Source organism: Megascapheus bottae, chromosome 1 (assembly GCF_031878675.1).
Source record: "Megascapheus bottae isolate mThoBot1 chromosome 1, mThoBot2.hap1, whole genome shotgun sequence".
NCBI classification, from domain to species: Eukaryota; Metazoa; Chordata; class Mammalia; order Rodentia; family Geomyidae; genus Megascapheus; species Megascapheus bottae.
This window is the reverse complement of record NC_143509.1, coordinates 55,407,319-55,427,456: the sequence shown is the minus strand read 5'-3', so window position 1 is coordinate 55,427,456 and position 20,138 is coordinate 55,407,319. Positions and strand designations below refer to the sequence as shown.

The following is a 20,138-nucleotide window of genomic DNA, read 5'->3' as shown; positions in this document are numbered from 1 at the left end:
GATAGTAAGGAATGCCCTAGATCCATACAGGCCAAACTGAGACATGGGTGCCATCCACCCCAGCCCCAGGGTCGACATTCTCTTTCACACAGTCCAGAATATTGCTCTGGGTGGGACAGTGTCACTGACCTGGCCTTTGAGACATCTTTGCCAACCTATGAAATCTTGTTAGTGTCACAGAGCCTCAGGGCCTTATAGACACCTGTTGAGACTCTAGCAGGCAAGGCAGGTCTCATGAACTTGAAGGAAGAAGACAATGGGACCCCCAAACAGGGGATCTTCTCTCTGGCTGGTTTGAAAAGAGCCATCACTTATGCCTGGCCATGAGATCTTGCTGCTCACAAAGGGATAGAGAATGCTCAGATACCCCGCAAGCAGTGTAGCCCCCAGACCCACATATCTCCTCTCTGACTGAGTTCCTTTCTAGATATTTTAAATCTGAACAAGGTCAGATACATGTTCAAAAAGAGTAAACAAAAGCCAGAGAGCAGGGGTGGACCTTCTGATGCTTATCACCTTCTAGATGGGGGAAGAATATAAACCAAAAAAAAAGATCCTGGGCTGAAGTCTTGAGGGGAAGGAGTCAAGCGGGAGAGCATGTCCCTGAATCCAAAACTTAGCACCACTTCCCACCACCACCAAAAAAGAAGAAAGAAAAATGTCAACCATCCCCATGCCTCAGCTCCAAACTCAACGAATCCAGATGTCTCAAATTACGAACCTCTGGAAAAAAGATTTATGATTAGGAAAATCCCCTCCCCCTGTACTGTGCACTATCCCAGATGCCTACAGTTCTCTTGGCAAAGGTCACACCACAGGACTTGCCAGAAGAGCCTGGAAATGCAGCACTGGCACAGTCTTTCCACAGGTTAGTTTTTCCACAAGCAATCAGAGATGCGGGCACCAGTGCACCCAGCAAGTCTGGCTTCCTCTGGCTTGGAAGCATTGGTCTCCATCTCTGCTAAGGTCACTAACAAGTTCTGCAGCAGGAAACTAAACAGACCACAGACCTCATGACTGAAATGCATTTCTAGCCAGGTACTGACAGCTCATGCCTGTAGGCCTAATTACTCAGAAGGATGAGATTGAAGGATCACAGTTTGAAGCCAACCTGGGGAGGAAAGATCTGTAAGACTCTTATCTCTAACTAACAAAAAGCCAGAAACAGAGGTGTGGCACAAGTGGTGGAATGGTAAGGGACAGCACCTAGGCCCTGAGTTCAAACCCCAGTACATACATCTACAAACAGACACGCACACACACACACACGCACACGCACCCAGAGTGACGGACAAGCTAGGTGATAGACTGCTGGAGCCAGCTAGGTGCTCTGCTCTTTACAGGACAGGCAGCACCAGAGGTGTTGGTGGCTGAGAGGCACACTAGGAAGGCCAGACAAGGCAGGAGAATGTGCTGTGCAGACAGTAGAGGGGCAGTGCAGACAGCAGGCCACACAGCCGGGGTCAGAACAGGGAATGGGTGAGTCCATTCTTGAAGGCAGAGGGTGTGAAGATCCCCAGCAAACCACCATCTTGAAGCAAAGGCAAAGAAGCCTGGGTGAACAGGGCTGTCCTGCATACCCACACCTGCCAGAACATGAAGAGTGATCCAGCTGGCACTGCAGGTGGTTAAAATGCCAACAGGTGGACTTCAGATGTAGTAAATTTCAATATACACACAGAAGAATTTAGTCAACTTGACACCTCAGAAAAATCAACTACTGGCCTGGGAGTTTGGCCTAGTAGTAGATTGCTGGCCTAGCATGCACAAAGACCTGGGTTCGATTTCTAGGCACCACATATATAGAAAAAGCTGGAAGTGGTGACGTGGCTCAAGTGGTAGGACTCTAGCCTTGAGAAAGCCTAAGGACAGTGTGCAGGCCCCCAGTTCGGTCCCCAGGCCTGGCAAAATAATAATAAATAAATAAATAAATAAAAATCAACTATCTCTCTAGAAGGATTTGAATGATACTCAAGTGAAGAAAATCTCAAATGTCAAATCTAAAGGAATAATAAGAATGTCAAATGAAATTAAAGAAGGCATATAGAATGCCTCAATGAATTCAAGGAGAATATAAATAAACAGATAAATAAACTGAAAAAAGACACAAAGAATCAGCCACAATCTTATAATTGTAGCTACTTGGCAGGCAGAGGTCAGGAGACTACAGTTTGAGGCCACCTCTGACTCACATCTGTTATCTCAGCTACAGGGGAAGTACAGTGTCTGGATGAGGTAACATACACCTGGCGTATCTTCCCCCTTCCCTCCCCTCCCCTCCTTTTCCCTCCCTCTCGCTCTCTTCCCCCTTCCCCATACTATGAAATTATGTTACTTGTAGGAAAATGGATGAAACAGGAGATCATGATGTGAAGTAAAATAAATCAGATTCAAAAGATAAATATCACATGCATTCTCTAATATACAAAAAGCTAGACCTTAGAAAAGGAATGACAGCAGCGTAAAATGGAACTGTTTCAGGGGAGACTCAGTGGGAGGTAGGAAGATGAAGGGAAACGGGGGGGGGGGGGGAGACAGTAAATATGACCCAAATACTGTATATACATGTATACATGTATGACAACAGGATAACACAAACTGTTAAAAGCTGTTTTAAAATGGGAGATAAAGAGTAACAGAGGTGAATTTGATCAAAACACATTACATGCATGTATGAAAATCACAACAAAATCCTGCTGTACAATCAATATACAGTAATCTAAAAAGAAAAATTTTTAAGACCAGCAACTTAGAAACTGATCATTTCTTGGTTAAGCACTCAAGCTCTAGTATTTGAGTTGCTTTCTCTTGGTAGCATGCCTAGCAGAACATAAATTACATTTATACCGTTCCCTACAGGGCTTAAAGAAACGGCAGCCATTTGTTTGTTGGGGGGAGGGGTTGTCTATTTTGTTTTTGGACAGGGCCTAGCTATATATCCCAGACTAGACTTGAACTCAAGATCTTCCTGTCTGTTTTTCAAATGCTAGGATTATAAAGAGGGTATCACCATAATCATTACAATCATTATTGTCAAATAAAATCATTCCATCCCAAAAGCCAATTCCTACAATTAATGCCAATAAGCCATACTAAGATAACATGCCCCAATGAACTGGAAATCTCTGGAGAATGTCATCTCTAGTATAAAAATCCTGCGGATGTACCAAAACATCAGGACTGTGGGAAGATGGAGAACCAAAATTATCTTGGGCTATATTGGCTCCTTGATAAATATTTACTTTATCTTCTGTGTCTGACTTAACATTCTCATAACCAATAAGTCTCGTGGCGTATCATCACTCATCTCAGTAGACCTAGCCTCTACCAGCCCTAAAGTTGTAAATGCTGTAACATCTAAAACATATGGCACCCTTCCCACATTGCTGTGGCCTGGCTGGCCTCCTCACCCGCCCATCAATGCAACCAGATTGATTTATGACCTTGGCTTTACAATGACTAAAAGTGAATGTTCCACAGTGGACCCTGTCATTCACAGCAACCTGGATCTATGCCCTCTATCCAAAGTCACTCAAATTTGGCTCAGAATAAATGATTTTCTTATTTCCTTTAAAAACAAGAGTCATGATTTTACATCAATGCTACTCATCCAAGATATGCTTTGTTTGATGTGGTGAACATACTTGACAAGTTCAGGTGTTCTGATCTTACCCAAAAAACAGAAACTACAGGGAGAGTTCTAATCAGTTCCTACTCAGAAAGGGAGGAAAACTCTACTCACCCCAAAACATGATTATCATCCAACGCTACCGAGTGACCCAGTTTGTGAGCTAGGAGGTAGCTCACCAATAAATCACAAGCCTCATATGACCAAGGAGGCAGCCCAATTTATCATAAACTTGCATCTGTCTTCATCCTGGAAGCAGCTGGGAACTCTGCACACATTATTTCTTTTACTCCTGTCTTTCTGTTTCCTGTTGTTGTACTAGTTCTGAAGCTTAAACTCAAGCCCTGAGTGCTGTCCCTGAGGGGTTTTTTTGCTCAAGGCTCTTGCCCTACAGTTTATGCCACGGCTCCTCTTCCTGGCTTTTGGATGGTTAACTGGAGATAAGTCTTGCTTGCACATTTTCCTCCCCCGGCTAGCTTTGAGCCACAAGCTTCAGCTTTCAGCCTCCTGAGGGGCTAGGATTCCAGCCAGTCACTTTTTACACACAGTCAATCTGTGTGCCCTGGTGTGGGCCCCTCCCCTTCCCTCACCCTCCCCCCACATACCTCTTTGGAGCACCAGGCACATTTTGGGTGGATTAGCAGACATTCTTCGCAAGAGGTGGCACTTCCACTGGTGCATATGTTGAGTCCTTCAAAGCAAGATGAAGATGCAGGGATTAGTTGATTCGTTACTCTTGGCTATCAATGTTATTGCTGAGGCCTTTGAGCCGTGGGGGGGAGAGGGGGTTGGATGGTTAGGGTATTTCTTCCTATTCCTTCCTGTGTCAATAGGGCACCCCAGTGTTGACTGCAGATGACAGCTCATTTGTGGAAGTCAAACATTGAGTCTCTACCAGGCTCACACACTTGTGTTAAAGCAACACCCATTTCCTCTGCTGGGCCCACTTGGTCCCATCTTTTTCCCCATAATCAGATGTTCCCCACTATGGGAGAAGAGGGCTTTCTTTAGTCTATCCAAAAGTGGGGGGGGGGGGAATAGCAGGCTCTGGTGGCTCACATCCATAATCCTAGCTACTCAGTAGACTGACATCTGAGAAACAAAGTTTCAAAACAAAACAACAGCCTGAGACTCTTATCTTCAATTCACTACCAAAAAGAACAAAAGCCAGAAATGGAGACAGGGAACATCAGCCTTGAGAGATAAAGTTAAGGAACCATATCCTGGCCCTGAGTTCAAGCCTTAGTGTAGGCACCGAAAAGGTACAAACAAAACTGAAAGAGAAAAAGAAGAGACAGGATAACAAAAGTCTAATTTACCATATGTCAAATACTCTGACTAAACAGCACATGCTCTTGTCAAGTCTACACAGCACTGAAGAAATACAATGCTGGAATAAAGTAAATCTACTAACAGATAAAATAGGAAAAATCATGCCTGAAAGGCAATACAAAAGCTAGGTCTAGTAGCTCGTACCTGTAATCCCAGGAGGATGGCAAATTTGAGGCAAGCCTGGAATACACAGCTCCAGGCTAGCTCAAAAAAAGTAAATAAATGCACCCCCCCAAAAAAAAATCCCCAATGGCTTTTTAAAAAATCAGAAACTGAGATTAAAAGGAAACTGTCTTTTCATTGGAAAGATTACTTATCTGAAGCCCAGGCCGGCCTTCCTCCTCTACCCCAGTGTGGGTGGTGGGGGTCAAATGTTAGCTATGGGGGAGGGGATAAGTGCATGGCTAGCTTCTCCATTTTCTCCATCCTACTCATTTAGATCCTCGCATCTCAGGCTCTAGAGTAGCTAGGATTACAGGCATGAGCCACCAGAGCCCACCTCCTTTTATAATTTTTGAAGAAATTGAATAATACTCTCCAATGGAAAGATATCTTGTACTCATGATCTGGAAGAATTCATACTGTTGAAATGTCCACACTTGCAGTATACAGTATACAAAGCAGTACCCAGATGCAGAGTAATCCCTACTGAAACAATGCTGTTTTCACACCAAAAAAGTGAAAAAAAATCCTATAGAACCACAGAAGACCTCATACAGTCAATCAAAGCATCATGGTACTAGGAAAAAGAAAAGAAAAATAGACCAATCAACAGAACAAAACAGAAAGTTTAGAAATAAGTCCACACACTTATAGCCAACTGTATACCAAGGACACACATACCAAGGACACGGGCTAGGCTCTCCATTACAGGGTGCTGGGACAAAGGGATACCATGTGCCATCAATTAAATGTAGTCCCTAATCTTACCCCACAGGCAAACATTAACTCAAAATGAATATAAAATTGGAACATTAAAACCTGAAACTGTACAATTACCAGAAGACAACACAGGCAAAAAAAAGCTCTTGCTATTGGTCCATCCAGTATTTTTTTTTAGATATTATCCTATACAGAAAGATAATAATAATCTTCATAAATGAGATTGCACCAAACTAAAAAGCTTCTGCACAAGCTGGGCACTCATGGCTCGTGTCTGTAATCCTAGCTACTCAAGAGGCTGAGATCTGAGGATCAAGGTTCAAAGCCAGCCCTAGCAGAAAGACCATGAAATTCTTTTTTTTTTAATTTTATATTTATTGTAATTAATAGAAGAATTACAGTTATATTCACCAGATAGAAGGTGCATTACTTCACACATGTTGATACCCCTTCTCATGTTTTTATCGCCATTTCCCCCCCACCCCCTCCCCTTTCCTATTTCACATAAACAAATAATCATATATACAATATAGCAGATAACCAAGTAAGATACTATAACAATATGAGAATAACGAAGGGACAACAAAAGAGATGAGAAACAACATAGTACATTAAGAACAATAATCACACATTATATGATTCTTGTTTCCATATACTGGAGGTCCTTTCATTTGGCCTCATCCTATATGACCTTAAGTATCTAGGTTTTGAGCTATTGTAATCCTCTGCTAAGAGAGTCCAAGGTTTGTACTAATTATTACAAATAAGGGAAACCATTGAGCCTATGTTCCTCTGGCTTACTTCACTTAATATGATTTTTTCCAAGTCTCTCCATTTCCTTACAAATGGGGCGATGTCATTCTTTCTGATGGCAACATAAAATTCCATTGTGTATAAATACCACATCTTCTTAATCCAATCATCTACTGAGGGGCACCTGGTTTGGTTCCATATCTTTGTTAAAGGCCATGAAATTCTTACCTCCAATGTAACAGCTAGAAAACTGGAAGTGGGGCTGTAGTTCAAGGGGTAGAGCAGTAGCCTTGAGCTAAAGAGCTCAGGGATAGCGCCCAGGCCCAGAGTTAAGCCCCACAACCAACCAAAAAAATGAAAAAAAAAACAAAAAACCTTCTAAACAGAAAAGGAAATCATGAAAACTGAAGAGAAAATCAACAGAATGGGAGAGAATATTTGAAGACATACATCTGATAAGGAGTTCATATCCAAAATACATAGGGAATTCAAAACATTAATAAGAAAACAACCCAATTTGAGAGAGACCTCAACATCAGAACCGAAACCTTAAAAGTACTTCAGGAAAGAAGAACTTATCAGCATAGCCAGGAACTTTCTGAGTTGAGTTTCTGAGGCTCAGCAAATTGGAGAGGGAACTGACAAATGGGATTTCATTAAACTAAAAGGTTTCTGCATAGCTAAGGACACAGTTACTAGAATGGAAGATCTTTAGAACCTATGAATCAGACAAGGATCTACTATCCAAAATATACAAGGAGTTCAAAAAACACTAAAAAAATAAAATCAATAACTCAATTAATAAAGGAACTTTAATAATTAAAGGAGAGACATCTCAGACGAATGGCAAATAAATGCATGAGAAAATGCTCAACATCCCTGGCCATAAGGAAAATTAAAATAACACTGAGATTTCATCTCACCCCAGTAAGATTGGCCAACATGGAAAATTCAAACAACAAAGGCTAGTGGGGATGCGGGGAAAAAGGAGCCCCACTGCACTACTCTACTGATGGGAATAAAACCTAGTACAACCACTCTGGATGGTGGTTAGGAGATGCCTCAAGAAAACTAAATGGAGAACATATGATCCAGCCATATCACTCTTGTGCATCTAAAGAGATGACTGCGAGTCAGAGTGTGGTACAGACACTTGCACAACTGTGTTCACTTTCACTACTATACTATTCACAACAGTCAAGTGAAGGAAACAGCCCAGATGCCCTACAATGGATAAATGAATCAAGAAAATGTGGCACTTCGGGCCGGGAATTTGGCCTAGTAGTAGAGTGCTTGCCTAGCATGCACAATCACCTGGGTTCGATTCCTTGGTACCACATACATAGAAAAAAGCCGGAAGTGGTGCTAAGGCTCAAGTGGTAGAGCTCTAGCCTTGAGAAAGTCCAAGGACAGGGCTCGGGCCCTGAGCTCAAGCCCAGGACTGGCAAAAAGAGAGAGAGAGAGAGAGAGAGAGAGAGAGAGAGAGAGAGAGAGAGAGAGAGAGAGAGAGAGAGAGAGAGAGAGAGAGAGAGAGAAAATGTGGTACTTATACACAATGGAATTTTACTTCTCTATCATGGGCTGGGAGTTTGGCCTAGTGGTAGAGTGCTTGCCTAGCATGCATGAAGACCCAGGTTCGATTCCTCGTTACAACATACATAGAAAAAGCTAGAAATGGTGCTGTGGCTCAAGTGGCAGAGTGTTAGCCTTGAAGAAAAAGCCCAAGGACAGTGGTCAGGCCCTGAGTTCAAGCCCCAGGACTAGCAAAAAGTAATAACAATATTGTGTCAACTGGGCATGGTGGCTCACGCCTGTAATCCTGGCTACTTAGGAGGCTGAGATCTAACGATCATGGTTCAAAGCCATCCCAGGCACTAAAGAACATGAGACCCTTATCTCCAGTTAACTACTGGAAGTGGGGCTGTAGTTCAGAACTGAAGAGCTCAGGGTCAACACCCAAGCCCAGGGGTAGGGTGGTAGCCTTGAGATGAAGAGCTCAGAGACAATGCCCAGGCCCAGAGTTCGAGCCCCATGACCCACAAAAATATAAATAAATATATAATAAATACACACACACACACACTCAGGCTCTGAGTTCAAGACCCAGGATGGCAAAAAAAAAGTATCTATGTCTTTTACATATACACATGAACAAGATGACTAAAGGATGATGTCCTTAGGGGAGGAGTTCAATGGTGTGACACCTCTCAACCACTAACCATTTAACAACTGAACACCAGGAAGCGGAAACATATTCTATGGAGAAGAGATCAATGAGGAAGGGGCCTGGGAACAGAGAAGGACAGGCAAATGCAATCCTTATATTCCACGTGCAATGTGTGAAAATCAAGCTGTGTAACTTGAGGGCAGGAATGGGAGGGGAAAAATGGCAGAGCGCAGTGGAAAAGGTCACACTGATCCAGATGCACGGCACTCTTAAACTTGTCTTCCAAAACTGCAACTCCTCGTACAACTATTAATAAACATTTTTAGGGGGGTGGCTCAAAAGGTAGGGCGGCAGCCTTGAGCTGAAGAGCTCAGGGGCAGCGCACAGGCCCAGAGTTCAAGTCCCATGGCTGACCAAAAAATAGTAATAATTTTTTAAAATATTTTTCTAAAAAATGGGCAGAGACTCTCTACATAGCTATTTTTCAGGGTGTTGGGAATTTACCTCAGTGGAAGAGCACTTGCCTAAGTACAGAGTTCAGTTCTCAGAATTACCAAAGGAAAAAAAAAAAAAAGACATTTTTCAGGAAGAAAAAAAAAAGGGGCCGGGAGTTTGACCTAGTGATAGAGTGCTTATCTAGCATGCACGAAGACCCAGGTTCGATTCCTCGGTACCAGATACATTAGAAAAAGCCAAAAGTGGTGCTGTGGCTCAAGTGGTAGAGCTCTAGCTTTGAGAAAGCCCAAGGAAAATGCTCAGGCCCTGTGTTCAAGACCCAAGACTGGCAAAAAAAAAAAAAAAAAAAAAAAACCATACAAATGGACCTGGGTGTGGTGGCCATTCCTGTAATACCAATACTTAACACTGAGATTAAGACAGGGAAGTTGAAGGCCCACCTGAGCTACACATATACACACACAGAGCAAAGCCACCTAAGTACACAGAGAGAGAGAGAGGGAGAGAGAGAGAGAGAGAGAGAGGGAGGGAGAGAGAGAGAGAGAGAGAGAGAGAGAGAGAGAGAGAGAGAGAGAGAGAGAGGGAGGAAAAAAAGGAATTAGAGAGAGAGAAGAAAAAAAGGAATTAGGGCTGGGAGTTTGGCCTAGTGGAAGAGAGCTTGCCTAACATGCACGAAGACCCAGCTTCAATTCCTTGGTACCACATATATAGAAAAAGCCAGAAGTGACACTGTGGCTCAAGTGCTAGAGCTATAGGCTTAAGAAAGTGCAAGAACAGTGTTCAGGCCCTGAGTTCAAGCCCAGGACTGGCCAAAAAAAAAGAGCCATTCTTGATGGCTGTACCTCCAGCTAGTGTAGAGATGGAGGCAGAAAGATTATGAGTTCAAAGCTAGTGCAAAGTTAGTAAGGCCTCGTCTCAAAATAAATAAAAATGGGGGAGGTAGGGTCATAACTTAGTGGTAGAGTGCTTGCCTGGCATAAGAAAGCCCTTGAGTTTGATCCCCAGCACTATATATACATATATATGCTTATATGAATGCACACACATATGCATGTGTGTACATACACATGTATTCACTAACAATTGTGAACAATGATGTGGGGAAAGGAGAGCCCTTGTATATTTACACATTGTTGGTGAGAGTGTAAATTAGCGCAGCCAGTACGGAAAAACCTCAAAAAAAACCCAGCAGAGCTTCCACTGGATCCAGCAATTCTACCCAGGAGGTATAAGCAAAGGGAATGAAAGGAGTATGTTGACACCCACTGAGGCAATAGTCACAACAGCCAAGAAACCATGATTGATGAATATTGGCAAAGGAAACAGGTTATACACAGAAATGGAATATTACTAAAAATGAAGGAAATCCTGTCATTGGTGATGGTGTGGATGAATTTGAAAGTTATTAAAGTGAAAAAAAAAAGCTAAGTCAAACAGTGTATCATCTTTTATCTGTGCCCTCTTTAAAAAAGAGCCAAATTTATAAAAGGCTGAGGGGGATAGGGAATGGGAGCCGTCAGTGCAGAATTTTAGACAGGAGGAGTAAATCTAGAGGTGAGGTGTGGTGTAACGACTACAGGCAATCATAATGCACTGAACACCAGAAAACTGCTAATTACCTTGTGGTAACACTTCCACGATGTACACACACACACACACACACACCCCAAAGCATTGCATGCATTCTATAAATATATCGAAGTTTTTGTTGGTGGTGGTGGCGGTGGTGGTTTTTTGCAGTCTTAGGTCTCAAATTTGCACGTTGTGCCTGAGCCCCTTTTTTTGCTCAGAACTAGTATACTACCACTTGCACCCCACCCCACTTCTAGCTTTTTGTGATTAACTGGACGTAAGAGTCTCACAGACTTAACCTGCCTCAGCTGGCTTCCAGCCACAATCCTCAGATCTCAACCTCCACAGTAGGTAGGATTGCAGGCACCCAGCTTACACTTCCTTTTATATATCTGTCAATTATCCCTCCAAAACCAGGGAACACAAATCAAGATTTAAAAAAAAAAAAAAGTACAAGTATTAAAACAGATGGGGAAAGACATCTTGAAACTCCCCTAGTTCCCTAATTTTGCAGCCATCCTTTTACTGCAAGCAATAAGACCTCATAGAAGTCATAACAGCAAAGGAGTGGTGGATGGATGGGGCGTGCTAGGAAGCCACAGGCTCATCCTGGGACATCAGAAGAAAACACCAGCCCAGACAGAGGGCTAGAGAGAAGGAGAGGTACCAAAGCTGGGTACAGCTGGAAGAGGAAAGGGCTGGGACCGCCCGCCGGGATAAGAACAATGGCTCCTGCCAGCCAGGAGCCTAACTCCAGCCCTAGACCCTCCCCTCCCCTCCCCACAGAGGTTGCCCTGCTGCTGGTTCAGGGAACTGGGCCCCAGTGCGGACATTCCAAAGCTCCCTCTCACTGTCAGATTGCACTGGGGGCCCCAGTGCATGACCCTCAGGAGGAGCTTCCTCAGCCAGGCCAAGGTCCTAATCCCAGGCCAGACCCGCCACTGCCACCCCTCCCTGACAACCTCCTTTCTACTCTCAAAACAGATCCACTTAGGAGATTTCCAAACAGGCACATAACACCAAAAATGCTTCACAGTGGCACATGTCTACAATCCTAGTTTTAGAACTGCCTGAGAGATATTGTCACAAATAAATTCCAAGTACAAACTCAAGTCCTTGTGGCATTTTATACATATGTGTATATGTGTACATGTGTCATATGTTACACCTATATACATTAGATACACACGCATGCAAACAACCACACACAACCACTCTTGTAATAAAATGCCAAAGCCTTGGAGCTAGAAGTGTTGAACATGGACTCAGTTAAGTTGCCCCATTTTATAGGGGGAAAATAAAAGGAAGAAAGCTGAGTTGAAAGGAGTCAACAGGAAGTAGGGCCAGGTGAGACACCACTGGGGGTCTCTCAGCTCCCAAATGCGGGGCCTGGGGTGAGATGGAATCCCAGCATGGGATTCGAAAGGAATTTAGTCAGAGGCCTCACTTAAGACTTTGCCCAAAATCACATAAGTTCACTGACACTTCCTAATCCCCAGAGCCTTATGTCTGAGCTCGTGAAACCTGGGCTCAAGAGGTAAGGGCTGGCCGCTAGCCTTCCAGTGTACCAGCCTAAATGTCCTCAGTGGCAAAACTGCAAGGGCTCCATGCAGAGGACAGATACATAAAACCTATCAAACATAAAAACATTAACTGATGCTGCATTACTATTTTATTATTATTCCATACTCACATGCAATAATAAAGTTCTGATGTTGTTGTTTGTGCCTACACTAGGACTTGAACTCAGGACCTGCGTGCTCCCTCTTAGCTTTTCCCACTCACAATTTGTGCTCTACCACTTGAGCCACAACTCCACTTTCAGCCTTTGACAAGAGTCTTACAGACTTCCCTGCAATCCTCAGATCTTAGCCTCCTAAGTGCTAGGATTACAGGCCTGAACTACCGGCGCCTGGCCAACAATAAACAAGTTTTATTGCACTTAAAATGACTGCTCTAAAATTAAGTTGTGGTTGGGACAAATTCAAGAGAACCAGCACTGAGCAGGTCCTGGTCCCAGACTAAGGGAGACTAAGAGACCCAGAGAGGACACCCCAAGTCCTGCTCCTGAGCTTACAAGGTAACTCACCAGGTAGCAGGAGCCCCAGGACACCAAAACCACAGGCTGTGTGGATGAGTGAGTCACAGTGCCAGTTATGCCCTGGGCATCTCCTCTCTCTCCGCATATTAATATTTCAGTAAGCATTTCGAAAAAGAAGGAAGCAATGAATAAAAAGCCAAGCAGCTCGGGTCACAAATGTGGGTAGCATGTCCAGATCATCGAGACAGGCACTACTGGCCTATCCAGTGGCCGCCTCTTATCTTGGTTGCTGTTTGCAGAGTGACTTGGCCTGGTACAACTTCAACAGCTCCAGCCTTGAAGTTCTGGGTCTCTGAGATCCAGGGTTTACTGCAGACTATAATCTAAAAATATGCCATTTCCAAACTCACTGACTCACTGGACTCCCTCACCAAACATAACCAGCCAGCCACCATGACTGGCTAGTCCTTCCTTCTCCGTGGATGAAATGCTTCTCCTAATCCAACTGCTTCCTTTCTGTCCCCAAGCCAGGCCCTCTGGACTGGTTTTCTCCAGGAGCCTCCTGGCTAGCCCATCTCTCCCAGGGGTGTTCAGGTCCTACAACTGTCCCTAAAGCTGATGTGCAGCAGTTGGAATCACCCGATTCAAAACATTCAGGGGTACAACAGATTTGGGTACAAAAGTGGGCAGCACGCTGGCTGGAAACTGGCTAGAGGATTTCTCCCTACAGCTAAACTAGGCCCCATACCGGCCCCAAATAGACAAAACATGTCCAGTTTGGAATCTAGCACCTAAACAAACACATGTCTAAAGAAGTCACCATGAAATCCAAGTTTGCCCCAGCAAGGTTCTACCTTATTTCCCACCTTAGTTTGTCTTTTTAAATACCAGATGCTTCTCCACACTCAACAATTACACCTTTACAGGTAAGCCTTCTATCTTTAAAACAGCAATTTGTGTAATAGAGTACTATGGCTGTAAAATAAATAAATGAGAAGCTGTTTGTTTGCTTCTTGAGACAGGGTTTCCCTATAAAGCTCTGGATGGATTCAAACCCAAGCTCCTCAGCCTCAGCCAAGGGCTGTGAGTATGCATGCCTGGCTTGCTCTTTATATATTGATAGGAAGCTTACACCATTTTTGCTAAATTAAAAAATGAAAAGCGAAGCCGGGCTTGGTGGTTCACGCCTGTAATCCTAGCTACTCAGGAGGCTGAGCTCTGAGGATCTCGGTTCAAAGCCAGGCTAGGCACTAAAGACCAAGAGACTCTTATCTCCATTTAATCACTTGAAAATGGGAAGTGGGGTTGTAGCTCAGGGGTAGGTGGGCCTTGAGCTGAAGAGATCAGGGACAACACCCAGGCCCAGAGTTCCAGCTCCATGACCTAGAAAAAAGAAAAAGAAAAGCAAGCTGAGCACTATAATCCTAGCTACTCAAGAATTTGAGACCTGAGGGTCCCAGAAGCCAGCCTGAACCAGAAAGTCCTTTATACTCTTATCTCCAAATAACTATCAAAAAGGTGTAAGTAGAACTATGGCTCAAGTGATAGATCAAAATGCTCACAGAGAGCTTCCAGGCCCTGAAAAAAAGAAGCAGAACTGTATGTTTAGGGCTATTTTTGAATAGAATTAAGGGAGAGGTGTTTCTAATATATGCATAGAAACCCTGATATACAGGAACTTAACAGGAAACAATTGTGTGTGAAATAGGCTACCAGAGGTTATTATCGTGGGTAATATGCAACAAGAAAGGACAAAGGGAGGGACCTGGAGTTGGGCCTAGTGGTAGAGTGCTTGCCTAGCATGCACGGAGACCCAGGTTCGATTCCTCAGTACCACATACATAGAAAAAAGCCTGAAACGGTGCTGTGGCTCAAGAGGTAGAGCTCTACCCTTGAGAAAGTCCAAGGACAGTGTTCAGGCCCTGAGCTCAAGCCCAACACTGGCAAAAACAAAACAAACAAACAAAAAAAGCGTAAGGGTATTCTGCTTATAGGTAAGAAAATTGTGTGAGTGTATTACCTACTCAAAAATTCCATTTCTTTTTTTTTTCCTTTTGGCAGATCCTGGGGCTTGAACTCAGGGTCTGGGAGCTGTCTCTGATCTTCTGTGCTTAAGGTTAGCACTCTACCACTGAGAGGCACAGCTCCACTTCTGGCTTTTTGTGGTTAACTAGAGCTAAAAGATTCACAAACTGCCCAGGCTGGCTTCAAACCATGATCCTCAATGCTCAGCCTCCTGAGTCACTAGGATTACAGAAGTAAGCCACTGGCGCCCAGCATCAAAAATTCCTTCTAAAAGAAATAACTGGTCTTCTCTAAAAACCACTACCTCCATCTAATCAAGAAAAGAAATATATGAGCAGAATCCGCTACTGGGACAGGATGTACAGAGCCTAGTGCTCCACAAAACTGTCAAGACCATTAGAAACAAGAAGAGACAGGGAAACTGGGCCAGCCAAGAGGAACCCTAGGAAACATGACAACTTTCAGGAATAGGGTGTCCCACATGGGGACCCCAGAACAGAGAATGGTGAAAACTTAGCAGATCTGAGTAAAGTGTGGTTTTTGGTTAATGATAGCATATCAAAACAGCTCATTGGGCCGGGAGTGTTGCCTAGCATGCACGAAGCCCTGGATTTGATTCCTTGGTACCACATACACAGAAAAAAAAAAAAACTGGAAGTGGTCTGTGGCTCAAGTGGTAGAGCGCTACCCTTGAGAAAGGTCAAGGACAGCACCTAGGCCAAACAGCTCATCAACTATAACAAACATGCCACACAAAAGTAGGACGTTCATCACAGGAGAGACTGAGTGTAGAGAATAAAGGCACTCTATTATAGTCTCACTATATGCAAAAGTAGGCCCCAGTCTACAAGAACAAAAGACAGCCAAGCAACAAATGTAACGGCTGGAGAGGGAATCTGTGGAGAAAAGGATACCACACCACAACTGCCTTAAGCATTCAGGCCCCAGTAATGAGCCAACCTGCCCCAGAGCAGATCTTCCCCAGGGGCCCTAGAATCAAACCCTGCATGGGATGGAATCCAGAAACTTCTCTGGGTGCAGGTGGCTCACGCTTATAAGTCTAACTACTCAGGAAGCTGAGCTCTGAGGATTCTTGTTCAAAGCCAGCCCAGGCAGATAATCTGAAGATTTTTACCTCCAGTTAGCCACCGTAAGGCCAGAAATGGAGGTATAATTAAGTAGTAGAGTGCCAGCCTTAAGTAGAAAAAAGCTACGAGTGAAAGGTCCTGAGTTCAAGTCCCAGTACTGTCACCAAAGAAAAAGAGAAAGAAATCTCAGTAAGCTAGACACCTCATAAAAGAAGCAGTGCTTTACATTTCCTTAAACAAACTATGCTCAAAGTCCTAGGTGCGGCCAATCAAAGGTACCTGTGAAAGGGAACCCCAGCTTTACAAGGCCATGACTGAAGGACTGTACAATTATCCCACATCGCTGATATTGTTCCAACTTCTCAGACTACTTCCATGAGCAGGCTGAAGAAAACGTTGTTACCAGGGCAGGCGGGCACAGGGGGCCTTTTGCCAAGCTACTTAGATATTTTAATTCTCTGTTGCCTCAGTAGCTAAATAAGCATGGAGAACAAACAGGAGAGGAATATTAATTAGAGCTAATTACACCCTGCCCTCTTCTGCCTCAGTCTCCTTTATAAAAAGCCCATCCCCTGACCAAGGATGATGGAATTAAGATGTAAATCCATAGGGTAAACAGCAGCGTATAAACCAGGCCCACCCTTGGCATCTCGAGTGTCCAGGCACTGCCAAGCGGGGCCTGGTTACCTGAAGGGCGCTGCAAACCCCATCTAGTTCTACCAGACCCACAACAAACCAGCAGGCTCCCCCATGGTAGGTGGGGCTGGAGGGGAGACGAAGGGGGCTGCCACCAGGAGTCCTCTACCTAAAACAAAGGGCTCTCAGTATTCAGAGCATTCTAATTTGTAGCACATTTACTAAAAGAACATTTGATTGCTTTGAAAAAAAAATGAACTAAGATAGCAAACACAGCTCTAGTCATGCAGCAGGATTCAGAGTACACTCCTCTCTCTGTCTGAAGGGGGAAGGGGCATGGAAAGACCTGCCCCAGAGAGACCCTTTCCAGGCTTTGTGGGTAGAGCATGTGTAAGGGTCCAGTCTATCACTCTTGGCCAAAGAATAGAAAGAGGAGAGAACCCTGGTGATGGGGTGGAAAGCACCCTAGCACACACTTGTTTATAGTAGATGGGGAGGATCCTGGTTCAAGGCTAAACTTAGCAAGACTCCACCAAGATCCTCTAAACTTAAGGTCCCTGACTGTTTCCTCCACCTGTTTGGGAACAGCTATGCAGGCATGACCCTACACAGAACCTTTCTAGGTAACTAAGGCTTCTCTTTTACATCCATGCAGAAAGAATTCTGGGGGGGGGGGGGGAGAAAAGGACCTGCAGCCCAAGGGGAGGGGAGGAGAGGGGAGAGAAAAAAAATCCAAGTTGGCTTAGCAACATTGGGTCATTAAGACAGGTCACACAGATGGGGGGGGGGGGGCGAGTCTGAAGGCCATGGTTCTGCAGATTCCAGGGGGCTGGCAGAACTCTCAACAGGAAATGGCAGAGGCAAACCTGTGGTCAAGAGATAGGTAATGGAGGAAGAGAGAGAGAGAGAGAGAGAGAGAGAGAGAGAGAGAGAGAGAGAGAGAGAGAGAGAGAGAGAGAGAGAGAGAGAGAGAGAGAGAGAGAGAGAGAGAACTCTGAACACACTGAAAATAAGCCACCTCCGCTTTCTGTCTGTCTGCAGTGAGCTGCACAGGACATAGAGCACCAGGTGAACACCAAATTTACTTTTCCAGCCCAGGCCGGGAGGGGGGGGGCATCACTGGCCCTCTGGGCCTATCTGCCAGATAACCATCCTTGTGAGGCCACATATGAAATGGTGAAAAGGGAAATCCACAATACACAACAGAAAATGATGCCTTTCCATTTTTTTTCTTTTTTTTTTTTTGCGACTGGAAATATTTGAAGTTTTTTTTAATCCTTAGAATCACAGAAATGTCAAACCGGACTAGAGTTCTCAAACTTTTGAATTCCACAGGAAACAAAAAGTAGGAAAGAAAAATAAAAGAAGAAGGAAAAAGAGAAATTAATACAAGGTTGCTGGATTTCTTTTGATTCTGCCAAAATATTTTAAAAAAAAATACCATCACTACCAAAATAGTTCATGAAAACAAAAATACTCCAATAATACATAATAATAGAAAGTGAGCCGGGAGCCGACAGCTCACGCCTGGAAATCCTAGCCACTCAGGAGGCTCAGACGTGAGGCTCTGGATTCGAAACCACCTGTGCTTACGCAGTAGAGCGCCAGCCTTGAGCTCAGGGACAGAGGCCGGAGGCCCAGAGCTCAAGCCCCAGGACAGGAAAAGTGTCAGGCGTCACTTCAAACTGAGGGAGAATCCTCAGGCAGAGCGAGTCGGAGGACGCAGACACAGTCGCGTGAGTGAGTGTGTGAGTGCGCTCTCCTGGCCCCCCTCCGTTGACACGTCACTGGGGGACACGGGGTGGCAGAGGGGTAGTGGAACCCACAGAGGTACCTGGAGCCCTGGAGTGACTGTCTTCCCACAGAAGAGAGCTCGCCCCAGTATTCGGTTAGTTGGAGCTGGAGCACACTTGGTCTGCTCAGACCCCGGCTCAGCGCAGGGAGGGAAACGTCCCTCACCTCCGGGTAAATGCGAGGCCGCGGGGGGCCCGGGGGCTCCCCCCACGACAGGCGACCTCCTGGCTCTGAGGGAACGCAGTCCCTTCCCCACTTACAACCGCCCCCTAGGGAAAGGAGAAAGTTTGGCGACTCCAGCATCAGGGGTGCCCCGGGGCAGAGGCGGCGGCGTGCGCCCCGCGGGGGCTTCGAAACCTCCCAGCGGGGAACGCACCGGCCCCCGGCAGCCCCGGAGCGCCCGACCGTCCGCCGTTAGTGCGGCGCGGCTCTCGGTGCCCGGGCATCTCGGAAAGGAGGCAGGCAGAGCAATGCGATCCTCCGGAAGCGGTCGGCTGTCGGGGTTTCGGGGGCTGGCGGGGGGTGTCGGAGGGGCTGGGGTTCATCTGTAAAGGAAGGCCCGGGCGCGGGGCACGTCTTGGGTTCGCCGTGGGTCCCGGGCACCCGCTCTTCTGGGTCCAGTGGTCCCGGGGCGCCACACTTGGGGTCCCGCGCCTCGCGCCGCCCTCCGCCTCTCCCCGGGGCGGGACACCCTGGCATCGCCCAGCGCCTCCCCGCGCGCCTCCGCGGGGCCACAAGGGACGCTTTGTGCCCGAGAAGGGAGAGCGAGGCTGGCCGCAGTGCCGGGACGAGGGCGGGCGGGCCTGCCCCGCGCCCTGAGCCCCGCCGCCGGCCCGGGCAGGGTCAGCAGACGCGCCGGGCTGTTTACACAGGAAGGGACGCGGCCGCGCGGCGGGCCGGCGGGGCGGCGCTTGCAGAGCGGACTGGCCCACCTGGAGCGCCCCGGGGCGCCCTCCGCCCTCGGCCGTGCGCCCCGCGTGCGCAGTAAAGTTTCCTGGGGTTGGCGTGGGGCTCAGCTTACCTGCGAGGCGCGGCACCAGCGCGCAGAGCCCCAGGAGGCAGGCGTAGACGGGCGCGGGGCCCCGCGGCATGGTGGGGCGCGCGGCGGGGGCCGAGGACGGGGGTGGCGGCGGCTGCAGCCCCCTGCCCGGCGCGCGTCTCCAACTCACGCCGCCCGCGCCGGCCTGCGCCCCGCCGCCACCATCCCGGGATGCCCGATGGGGCCGCCGCTCCGGCTGGCCCCGGCCGGCGGCAATGGGCAGGTGAGGGGGCTGGCCGCGCGCGGGAGGCTGCGACGGGGGTTCCGGGCCGCGCTCGGGGACCCTAAGCCCTCGGCTTCCGCCCCTCCTCTCCGCCCTCTGAGCTCCACTTTCCTCCCGCTCCTTTCTCCACCCCCTCTCCCCAGCCAGGCCCCCGCCCCGCCGCACACGGTCAGTTTACAGCGGGGCGGGGCGGGGCGGGGCGAGCTCCGGTCCGGCCGGCTCCGCCCAGTGCAGGGACTGGGCTGGGACCCAGAGGCCGCGGGGCGCCCAGGTGGAAGTCCGTTCCCGGGCACTTAAGGAGTGGGACGGCTCCAGATGATTAGATCACCTCCCGCGCCCTCCCCCCGCCCCGTCGGGGCTGCCCGTCCCCCTCGGGGGGGGGCTCTCCCCCCACCCGGCAGGACTTCGAGTGGGAGAGGAGGTGTGGGGAGGTCCTGCGGTGCGCCCCGCAGCCCCGGGACGGAGACCCCCACGGGACGCCCTGCCCCGGGAAGGGCGTGGA

The 20,138-nt window shown here is 47.0% G+C and overlaps 1 protein-coding gene across 1 annotated transcript in view; it reads right to left on the bottom strand.

Annotated features, from left to right (window-relative positions):
- Itgb5 (integrin subunit beta 5) overlaps positions 1–19,766 on the bottom strand; it is a 109,098-nt gene extending 89,332 nt beyond the window's left edge. The window contains exons 1-2 of the mRNA XM_090344962.1: positions 19,396–19,766; positions 4,234–4,319 (exon numbers count right to left, since the gene is read on the bottom strand). Of these exons, the coding sequence (XP_090201088.1) occupies positions 4,234–4,319; positions 19,396–19,465 (156 nt within the window). The 5' untranslated portion in view covers positions 19,466–19,766. The remainder of the gene's footprint in view (positions 1–4,233; positions 4,320–19,395) is intronic.
- Positions 19,767–20,138: the final 372 nt, after the last annotated feature.